Source organism: Punica granatum, chromosome 7 (assembly GCF_007655135.1).
Source record: "Punica granatum isolate Tunisia-2019 chromosome 7, ASM765513v2, whole genome shotgun sequence".
NCBI classification, from domain to species: domain Eukaryota; kingdom Viridiplantae; phylum Streptophyta; class Magnoliopsida; order Myrtales; family Lythraceae; genus Punica; species Punica granatum.
The window spans coordinates 19,501,305-19,512,224 of NC_045133.1; the positions used below are offsets into that span (position 1 = coordinate 19,501,305).

At 44.3% G+C, this 10,920-nt stretch overlaps 2 protein-coding genes across 3 annotated transcripts; one reads left to right on the top strand and one right to left on the bottom strand.

The window, feature by feature from the left end:
- Positions 1 to 715: 715 nt before the first annotated feature.
- On the top strand, positions 716 to 2,835 carry LOC116212665 (protein transport protein SEC13 homolog B). Its single transcript, XM_031547305.1, has 2 exons — positions 716 to 871; positions 1,646 to 2,835. The coding sequence occupies exon 2, from the start codon at positions 1,708 to 1,710 to the stop codon at positions 2,614 to 2,616; it is 909 nt and encodes a 302-aa protein (XP_031403165.1). The 5' UTR covers positions 716 to 871; positions 1,646 to 1,707; the 3' UTR covers positions 2,617 to 2,835.
- Positions 2,836 to 3,050: 215 nt separating this feature from the next.
- Positions 3,051 to 10,209, bottom strand: LOC116212663 (ABC transporter B family member 15-like). 2 transcript variants are annotated; one of them, XM_031547304.1, is made up of 9 exons: positions 9,654 to 10,209; positions 9,219 to 9,273; positions 8,837 to 9,015; positions 8,252 to 8,709; positions 7,895 to 8,114; positions 7,157 to 7,477; positions 5,655 to 5,900; positions 4,847 to 5,476; positions 3,051 to 4,688 (listed from the first exon to the last, which is right to left on the bottom strand). In XM_031547304.1, exons 1-9 carry the CDS (start codon positions 9,921 to 9,923, stop codon positions 3,306 to 3,308), a joined length of 3,762 nt encoding a protein of 1,253 aa, XP_031403164.1. In that variant the 5' UTR covers positions 9,924 to 10,209; the 3' UTR covers positions 3,051 to 3,305. The 2 variants fall into 2 exon arrangements, with proteins under 2 accessions (XP_031403164.1, XP_031403163.1); XM_031547303.1 differs by having other exon boundaries at positions 4,847 to 5,503; positions 9,654 to 10,206.
- Between the last annotated feature and the right edge of the window lie 711 nt (positions 10,210 to 10,920).

Below are 10,920 nucleotides of genomic sequence, written 5' to 3' on the forward strand. Positions count from 1 at the left end.
AAGAATATTGTATTTCAAGAAATAATGGTATAAATATATGTAATATACTTAATACAAAATATTTGCAACTAGAATAAAATATTTACATGGCTCCTCTCTTCTCTCTTTCTCTTTTCTAACTTATTTTCTCTATTTAAATCCTTCGACCTCTCAATATATAAAGTATAACTAAGAAATTAAATTTGTTTGAATAGATTTCCACCCCATTTAATGTATTATCCAATCATTGGAAGTTTTATTCAATAAATTATGGTATCGTACTTAAAATTAATTGAAAGAGTTGAAAGTAGCTTTTGATTTCAAGGAAATTGAATATTTCATGTTTAACACAACATAATGGGTGTTTAAAAAAAACAATGCAATATAATAATACTAGAAATAATGATACATATATATAATATTATACTCTTGCATTGTAATCGGACTGTTGCAGCGAAGCGCGGCCTCGCCCCTAGTTCTGGTCTAAAATTCTCACCAATCATGATCGTAAATTTTTAAGTTCGAGAAAGAGATTACAACGATTTACATGAATCAAACATTATAAATACAATGTAAAGTTCGGATTTTCTAGGGAAACAGCCCCGAAATGTATCATATCATATATGGGGAAAAAGAGAGGAAAATGAAGGAAGAGATAAACTTCTTGGGCCGGATTCCCCAAAGCATCACGGCCCAAGTTAGACTCCGAGGCCCCTTTCCTGTCCTCGGTCGGAACAAGACTGCTCTTGTAGCCAAACAGTCCTGAATAAGAGAGAAACAAATCGAGGCAATCGTCGCTAACCTTTAACCCCCAAGTGGGCGTTCGATTTCGTCTTCCTCCAAGCTCAGATCTGATTTCGCAGTGATTGCCGGAGCGGATTCATTCGAGCAGGTAATCGATCGCTCTCTGATTCATTCACACACATTGAATCGTTTCGCATAGGTTGGAATGAAGCCTCAGATCTGTGGAATTCATGGACCTGTTGGAGAAATGAATTATGGCGCTTGTTTGTACTTTGCTGCGTGAAATTTAGGGAAACGATTTGTCGAATTATGTTCGTACTTGATCGATGCATCTGATTCAATAGAAATGAAGGATTTGTCCTCTTTAGCTAGATTTTCTTATGTAGAATCTACCCCGGATGATAATCTGATTGTTTTGATGTGATTGAATCATTCACGAGCTGAGACGAAGCTTTCCATGCTGCTCAAAATTGCAATATAGGAGCTTGTTTGCATTTGGAATCGAATCTGATCTGCGAAACGCCCTGACATGTACTGATGGCAGTTGTCTTAGGTTTTCACGCGGCTCAACCTGCTTAAGGAGTGCAATTTCTATGCACGAGCTTGTAATCTTGACTCATGTGGTGGATTAGCTTGAGTATACATAATCTATAAGTTTTCTGTTACAATAATCTTTTAAGTTTATGGATTTATTAGCTGCTAATGAAGCTTGTGATGCCTACGTTCGACTGACATCTTGTAGATTTGGTTCTTTGTTGGTATCTCTTGCTCAAATGTTTTGCGTGAAGTTGTTTGCTCGATTCCCTCTGTTCTCTGTGGATATGAGGATGGTGTTGTCGAGTCATTACTTGTGTTATTTCAAGCTACTTTTGCTGGTAGAGAAATTGACGCCTGCAATTTGAATCTGATCCATGGCATTCAGGCTACTTGTGAAATTTAACAGCAAGCATATTGGAGGTGTAAAGAGAAGAGGAGCACGAAATCATGCCTCCCCAGAAGATTGAGACCGGTCATCAGGACATAGTCCACGATGTAGCGATGGATTATTATGGGAAGCGATTGGCAACGGCTTCGTCAGATGCCACAATTAAGATAATTGGCGTAGGCAACAACTCCGGGTCACAGCACCTTGCTACCTTGACCGGTCACAGAGGTCCAGTTTGGCAGGTGGCATGGGCTCACCCTAAGTTCGGATCGATCCTGGCCTCTTGCTCTTATGATGGCCAAGTTATTTTATGGAAGGAAGGGAACCCAAACGAATGGGCTCAAGCCCATGTTTTCAGCGATCACAAGTCATCTGTAAATTCGATTGCTTGGGCTCCTCACGAACTCGGCCTCTGCTTGGCTTGTGGGTCTTCGGATGGGAATATCTCTGTCTTCACTGCTAGACCTGATGGTGGGTGGGACACCTCCAGGATAGAACAAGCCCACCCTGTTGGGGTTACCTCTGTTACGTGGGCTCCAGCCATGGCTCCTGGGGCCCTGGTGGGGTCAGGCTTGCTCGAACCCGTCCAGAAGCTTGCCTCAGGAGGCTGTGACAACACGGTGAAGGTGTGGAAGCAAACTAATGGAATTTGGAAGATGGATTGCTTCCCTGCCCTACAGATGCATTCCGATTGGGTCAGAGACGTGGCATGGGCCCCAAACCTAGGGCTCCCTAAGTCCACCATCGCTAGCGCTTCTCAGGATGGAACAGTGGTCATATGGACAGTTGCAAGGGAAGGTGAGCAGTGGGAGGGCAAGGTCTTGAAGGATTTCAAGACTCCTGTGTGGAGGGTCTCATGGTCCCTCACTGGAAACTTGTTGGCTGTGGCCGATGGAAGCAACAACGTTACATTGTGGAAGGAGGCTGTGGACGGCGAGTGGCAGCAGGTGACAACAGTCGATTCGTAGAATTTTTTTGTTTCCACCCCCTCCTCTCAGGTGCCTTTCTTCTTTCGATGCCGTCTCTGTGTCTCGGGGCATGTCTGGGAGATCTTTGTGGTAGATGTTTCTTGAGTTGTATAATTTTGGTTATGCTCTGGTATTTTGGATTCGGAGTTGTTTGATTATTGGTACTATATAAAAGTCAGGGCTAAAAATGAACACGGATTTCATTCACTTTGTATTTCAGTTAACCACTGATTAATTTGTGCGCAACAGCTTCTTTAGAACAAGGGAAATTCTACGTGAGACTTCAAGCACATGCATTTTCTCGGATACGGAGGAGATTCATGGTTCATGAGCTTTAGTGAGGGATATGGGAAATAAGTGATACAAAAATTCCTGTTAGCGGGAATCTAATTCAGAATCCCTTTGATTTTGCGGGCTTAGCGAAGGATAGAATAAAAGAAAATAAAGGAACACCGATGAGAATCGAATTTAGTTTCAGACTGGATTCATTGCCAGTCGACTACATCCTTTTCTCAAAGATATACATTTTCTAGATTTCAACTTGGAGAGGAGTTGAAGCTTTCAAGGGAACAGGCTCTTCCATTTGCTAATATACAAAAGATTAATGGAAGGGTAGGGATAGATATGGATTTGGTACGTTTGGTTATTACAAGTCATGTGCACATTTCTCCCATTTCTTCTTCTTAGCTTTAGTTCAAATGTGCAGAGCTCCCCGTCCTCTGGAGGCTGACTAGCGAATAGTAAGCCCCCGACGGCCCTTTGGCCAGTAGGGACGAGTGGTTCCCTTTCTCCACCACCTTCCCCTTATCCAAAACAGCAATCTGGTCACAGTTCTGGATAGTGCTCAGCCTGTGGGCAACCACCACGCTTGTCCTCCCCACCATCAGCCGCTCCAGCGCGTCCTGGACGACTTTCTCCGATTGGCTGTCGAGCGCGCTTGTCGCCTCGTCCAGCAGCAGGATCGTCGGGTTCCTCAATATAGCACGTGCGATGGCGATCCTCTGCTTCTGCCCACCTGACAGCTGCACCCCTCTGTCCCCGCACCATGTGTCGTACCCGTCCTTGAGGGCCGCGACGAAGTCATGCGCGTTGGCAGCCTTGGCTGCCTCTATGATCTCGGCCTCGCCCGTGCTCTCGGACGCTCCGTACATGATGTTCTCCCTTATGGTGCCGGCGAACAGCGTTGGCTCCTGGCTTACGAGTGCAATGTGCTTCCTCAGTGATCGGAGGTGGTACGACCTGATGTCCCGACCGTCGATCTTCACCGTGCCCCTTAGTGGGTCGTAGAACCTTTCAATCAGACCGATGATGGTCGACTTGCCAGACCCGCTCTGGCCTACAAGTGCCGTCGATTTCCCCGCCTCAATCCTAATTGAGAAGTCCTGGAAGATCATGACATCAGGCCTAGCCGGGTACGCGAAGTCCACATCGCGAAGTTCCACGTGGCCCATTATCTTTTCGGGCCGGACCCCTTCTGGGTCCTCAGGTTCGATCCTAGTGTACCGATCCAATACAGCAAATACCGAACCCACAGCATCGGAGCCCTTGGCAAGGTCTGTTGTCATGCTCCCAGCATCTGCTATAACCCTTCCCGTACTCACCAGGATCATGAAGGTCTCGAAGAGCGACTTTGCGGTGATATAGCCTTCAGAGATGAGCTTACCGCCGTACCAAAAGTCCAAAGCCCAGGTGCAGGAGGTCAGGCTCTGGGACGCCCCGAGCCCAAGCCCAGCGTACCACGACTGCTTAATGCTCTCTCTCCTAGGGCCCTCCTGGGACTTCTCGAGCATCCTAAGGATGCGGTCCTGAGAAGAGAAGGCCGTGATGGTTCTAAGGTTGGACACGGCCTCAGCCGCGAGCTTGCTGCTCTCGTCTTGTGCTTTTATGGCCTTCTGAGACATGCTCTTGAGCAGCACTCTTCTTGTGTAGAAGCAAACGATGATCAATGGCTGAACGGCTATCATCACCAGGGCTAGCCTCCATGCAATGATCAGGCCCATTGTGCATGCAATGGTCACTGCTGAGATGGTCTGGACCAGAAGTGCTGTCCTGTCACCCACCAGAGATCTCACCTGCCAAAAGATAAATCACATTAGTAAATCTGTAAAATTTCCGGTGCTAGATTTCCAATGGAGAATGTACATGTTTTGAGAATTAATTATGTATTTATTAAGACATTTCATCCGCATCCGAAACGGGTGTAATTGTAAAGTGGTTAGAGGATATTTACCACGTTGGCGTCTTTAGCAAGTCGAGAGCAAATGGCACCGCTTGAATTCTCGTCTTGATCGAACCACCCGACTTCGAATGTCAATATCTTGGAAAGCATCCTTTCCCTTATTCTCTTTGTCAGGTACTCCCCCATGTAAGCAAAATTATAGTGTTGGCTGACATTAACTAACATGGAGAAGACGGCCAGCCCTAGGAAGCAAAGGGCATACGTCCTTGTCTTGTCCTTGATCTCGTTGTGATCGACCAAGAAGTAAACCGAGACCATCGACCCCATCGCGAATGCGTAGAGCGGCTGCACAGCACCAAAAAGTACAGCGCTCAGGCACCCCAGGATTGCCTGCTTCCATTCCGGCAAGTTCAGGGCTAGGAGCCGTCTGAAGGATGGAACGGGTAGTGGGCCATTGTCGGGCACAGTTCCCGGCTCGATTAATGAGGAGACCCGGCTGGCAGAGCTTGAGTGGCTCATCAGGGAAAGCCGACGGCTACTGGCGTTGCTCGTGTCGGCCAAGGTGTTTGCTAAGGGGCTCGAGGCTGTAGCTGTGACAGCAGTCGTGCTGCGGTCGTCGGTTGGTTCGGTCTGTTGGAGCCGGACTAGCGAGGTGTAGAGACCATCCTTGTGCTGGATTAGCTCGTCATGCGAACCACTTTCAACAACCTTGATAGATTCAAGAAAGTTAAAAATGAATTGAAGTATGATTTTTCAGGGCCATTGGACTTATGGATACAAGTTTCACATCGAAAATAATTTAAGTATGATTGTTAATTAACTAACATAGGATAATACACAATTTCTCATAATATAATACCTGCCCATTTTGGACAACCGCTATGATATCGGCATTCCTGATGGTAGATAGGCGATGAGCAATGACAATGGTGGTGCGGCCGATGGAAGCTTTGTCTAGAGCTTCTTGAACGACTCGCTCGGACTCGGAGTCCAATGCACTAGTGGCCTCATCTAGAAGGAGAAGTCGTGGCGATTTGATTATCGCTCTTGCAATAGCAATCCTCTGTTTCTGACCACCGGACATTTGAACTCCTCTTTCGCCAACCTATACGTCGCAAAAAGCATAATATATTTTTTTCAATTCGATCGTTTGATATATTGTCTTGAACTTTCGGTACTAATAACAACACGATATCTTTACTTAGACGTAGAACCTTAAAAAATCAATTTTAAGAAATTATTTTAATTCCGAATTTCACAAGGGGTTTACATTCTAATTAATTAATCATGTCAGAAACATAACTAGGCCCGTATGGTCTAAATATTGGGGACATGTGCCTAGAATTTGTTGCCCCTCATAGACACAAGATCAACCTCAATAACATCACATTCAAATGATTAATTATTATTACCACTTGGGGTTCAAGTAAAACACAATCTTTGACTAGTGAAGAGATTAACTAATCAAGATTTAGGTTAATAATAATAGTATATGATTTCAGTGGGCCCCTTAGATATCCCTCGAGGATATGTAGCCCATTAGAGCGATCTGGTGGAAATCCTCCTTGGGTTGGGTCATTCTTCCTAGCTAGTGGACAAGTGGCCACATTACACAGGAGACTCTGCCGTCAACTAATCATGATTACAGTTATAAACGGTAGAACTACTGCTCGGAGAATTGTTTCATTTAATCAATTATAGAAAATATGATATAGAACAATTATAGTTTATGAATTTTCTATTATTCTCTTGATATTTCGATTTCATGGATCTCTAATTAATATGTGCCAAACCATTTGGGGACTAGGGGAAAGGTGGCTATGGGGGTCCTCTGGTCAGTTACACAGGGCCCGAGTGCTCATTTCAAGGACTCAACTGATTTCCCGATTGAAGAAGACTGGAAAATTTGATGATCCTTAACGGGACGGGCGAATTTTCCCGTCTTCTATGTATTTGTATAGTTTAAGATCAATGATTGGTATTATATTGAGTATATTCTATGTCAAATTAGTAACCATGGAGAGTCACATTGTAGAGAATGTATGACCAATCATATGGCAATTTGGTGAGATGATTTGAAAATTTGGCTCTACTGAAGGTCAACTCTGGAATAAGACAACATAAGAGGATTATTGTACGTTCACAACATTCTTTCTTAAACAACTTGGTACCGATGTATTATTGTACTGAGTATTTTATGCAATTAGAAGAACAATGATCATAGCCGCCTTTTGATCGGCTAGAATCACGGTAGAGATTTAATTCGAGTTATATGTGACCCCGAGAAACATATTATAGTCGAGATTAGAATTCATAATCTATATGAAGTTAAAAATTAATACAAGTGAATAGATTCCACACCTGAGTGCCGTATCCTTGGGGCAATTGGGAGATGAAGTTGTGGGCATTTGATGCCTTAGCGGCCTCCACAACCTCATCAAAAGTGGCATCTTCCTTCCCAAAGAGGATGTTCTCCTTAATGGAGGTGGCAAAAAGTGCAGGCTCTTGACTAACCAGGCCCATCTGTGACCTAAGCCACTTCAGCTGCAACTTCTCAATCCCCACCCCATCAAGAAGGATCTCACCTCCATTTGGGTCGTAGAATCTTTGGATTAGTGATATCACTGTCGACTTCCCCGATCCACTCCCGCCCACTAGCGCCACTGTCCTACCTGCCGGCACCTTCACGGGGACCAAAAAAGGGAAATTAATGACGATACAGAACTGTTGATACGCCAATACTGATAGATTGTTCATAGTGAAAGGATGAATAGTAGCGTTTAGTGCGCCTTCCTCACTGACACCTATGAGACTATGACACATTTTCTAGATGTGCCTGCGATAGTAGACAATACGGGATGTTGAACCTGCTTCTGCCTTCTGCTTAGCACAGAGAAGCGTCTCACTAAACTAACACCACCTCGTTCCCGAACAAGGTTTGCACAAAATTTAGTCGATTGATCGACATGAGGTGATAGACCAGACCAGACATCATAGGAATTTCGTGCAGTGTGCATGCGTGTGGTTGATGAATAGAGCGATAACAATTTTTTTTTGAATTATAACATAGAGGGAGATCACACAGTTGCCCAACCACACCTTTAGGCAGAAGTTCCTTAGAATTAGGCTTTCGGGTCTTGATGGGTATGCAAACTCGACATTCTTGAACTCGACCTCGCCGGAAATGTTGTCGAGGATTTCACCGTCCATGCTATCAGAGTCGATCTTTGGAACTCTGTTGATCACTTCCATGATGCGTTCACCAGCTGAACATGCTTCGGAGAAGTACTTTAAGTTGGGTAACCCAGCTCCCAGTGCCCTGTTCATAATCAACCCAGGATAAATTCCTAGCAAAGAATCTTATCTTTTTCTTTTCTTCCTTTAAAATTCAATTAATTTTCATTGAAAACAAAATATGGAAGAAGTTTGCGTATGGGAGAGAGGAAAGTGAATTACAGTCCACCGACAGCGATGGCAGCGCCGACGGCAAAAACCGTCCCACCCTGAGCCCCATGGTACATGACCATCCGGCTGCCGTAGTATGACATGAAGGACCATATGGCAAACACCACCCCATTGCTCCCGATGGCCAAACCCTTCGCCAGGCCTTGCCTGAGTCCCAGCTTCACCGATCCTTGCAGAGCGGCCGAGAACTCACTTGTAGTCTTGCTTTCCCCAACAAATGCATAGACAGTCCGTATTGATGACACTGCCTGCTCTGCTATTGTGCCGGCCTTGTTGTACTCTTTACTGATCTTTCGGGCCAACCCAATCAGAGTGCGACCGTACATGAGTCCTGGGATTACGAGGAGAATCACGAAGGGGAAGCCCACGATGGCTAGCTTCCACAGCATCAGGAAGGCCACAATGTAGCTGCCAAGGAACATTGCCGCATTCATCAAGAAGTTTGGAACCTGATCGGAAAATTCAGCCACAATTCAATGCATTGGTCGTTAGCTACTCTGTATCCAAAAATTGATGCTGGAAAAGATTATTACTAGGAGGTGCTTTAGGCGAGTTAAAAATATCAATGATTTCAACCTTTTCACTAAGAGCATCTTGAATGACAAGGCTGTCATTAGAAACGCTAGTGATAACCTCGGACGTGCTCGTAACGTGCAAGTCGAAATAACCGACATCTTGCCTCAACACCGCTTTCAAGTATCTGTGCCTCATCCTTGCTGCCTGCCTCTCTCCTGTCCTTGTCCAGCAGTATCCCTCTGAAAAATTGGCAATCATTAAATATCAGAAGGGATGGTACAGCGGAGCTGGGGAGATATCGAGAATTAGGCGTTTTCGAAATCCAAACGGAGCGCCGGCTTAATTTCCGGGCCTTCATTGGACTCCAATTCCGAGAAAATCTCAAAAAAATCGATTGCAAGGAGAGAAAGTTGAAGTTACTGCTTAATTCCCAACCACCTACCGAGGAAGCATGCAACGAATGATCCGCAAGCCAAGTACAAGAGAGCCACTGCATTCTGTATGCCATCCAAAACAAGAACAGCATTAGTGACAAGCATGCATAGAGTACTTCATACAAAAAAGGAATTCCGGAATGACTCATCATGACTCGGGATGACTCGTATATATAAATGCTTTTCGTTCACTCGATGGTTATGTCACATTTCAAGGCTGTGAAACCAGGGATGAGATCAAAAATATTTCAAAAACCGTGTTAGCAAACTTTTTACCTTATATTTGGTATGATGGAATGAATAGAACGCGATGGAATCACCGTATAACTTAGTTTAGCTTTATGTGTGATTCCTCCGTGTTCTGGTGCACGAAATGAGAAGATGCTCATTCTGCAGCGTGTGTGAGTGAGAGAGAGAGGGGGGAGAGAGAGAGACAGGCAGACCTTATTGATGTTGTGAAGGAAGGCGTCCATAGAAGAACCCGAAGCGCCGCCGATGTTGTTCATCAAGCGGCTGCTGATGAACAGCACCAGAGGGGTGGAGAAGCCGTCCCCCACAGCTCCAAGGATGCCGAGAGCCATCAAGACCTTGTCCATGCCATCGGCATGCATGAATATCGATCCAATGGAGGACCACATCATCTTCTTGGCTGGCATGATCGGCCTATCCTTCTTCTTAGCGCCCGCCGAGCCGTTGCTTGAATTATCACCCATCTTTACGACCAAACAGTATTAGCAACAGCATTAAGGATCTGACGTGGAACTGGAAGGGGGAATAATCCGACTTATATGAACATATATAATATATGTATATAATGTGTAAAGATTCTGCCACAGCCTCTTCTTCTATATATATATATATAATACGACGAGCAAGAGGAGAGCTTTGGCAATGGCCTTTAGGGTTCAACTCCTAAGTACTGAGAAGAAGCAAATGGAGAGTTGATTGTATTTATAGGTGCACGTCTCGAAGGCGCGGGGATCCCTCCGATCCCCATAAAGACCCCTTCTGTTCCCTCTTCTTCTCTCTAACCTTATGATGAGACAAAGTCTTAATCATCAAATCAAAAACAAAGAATAAATAGGAAAAGATGGTGTTGAACAGTGGCATACGCTACCGGCGTTCTTTTATTAATTATTAAAAGTCTTATTTCATAGTATTAAACTTAGGATTTCTCTTAAAATTGAAACATAAACAGTAAATAAACAAACTGCGAGATACGGACCAGTAAGTTGAGGAATTTTACATGTATTACAAACGCTCTAAACTCGCTAATAAACTATACAAACAATTCAGATATGACGCGAATTAGACAGACTGTAGGTAATCTTTTGATTTGTAAGGACAAGAACTGAGTTTTTCTTTTTTCTTTTTTTTTTTGCATACATTTTATGCAATGTGATACGTTTAATTGATTGGATGAGACTTGAGGGCAATTGCTCGGCCGAAGTACTGGTTTTGTTGGTTGCTTATGTCGCAATTTTATTGTTTTGAGAGAGTTCAATTGCTATCGGGAAGGATGAAAAGCAAATTAAATTAAATAAAGAACAATGAAGTTATGAACATGTTAAAGGAGGGGGAAATGTCATCATGGGTTGACTTCAAATTGCTTCTCTCCCAAAAGCGTCATTAATGACGCCGATGGAGCAGTCTGAGGGGCCCCACAGGACTAGTTAGACCACCTCATATCCTCTCTACAACGACAGCATT

What these genes read in the sequence shown, in the direction of transcription:
- LOC116212665 (XM_031547305.1), top strand. Translation starts at nt 1,708, where the DNA reads ATGCCTCCCCAGAAGATTGAGACCGGTCATCAGGACATAGTCCACGAT.
- LOC116212663 (XM_031547303.1), bottom strand. Translation starts at nt 9,923, where the DNA reads ATGGGTGATAATTCAAGCAACGGCTCGGCGGGCGCTAAGAAGAAGGAT. An exon ending in TCCTTCACAACATCAATAAG is followed by an intron (nt 9,274 to 9,653) that starts GTCTGCCTGTCT and finishes GATGGCATACAG; the next exon opens with AATGCAGTGGCTCTCTTGTA. An exon ending in GCCATCGCTGTCGGTGGACT is followed by an intron (nt 8,115 to 8,251) that starts GTAATTCACTTT and finishes GATTATGAACAG; the next exon opens with GGCACTGGGAGCTGGGTTAC.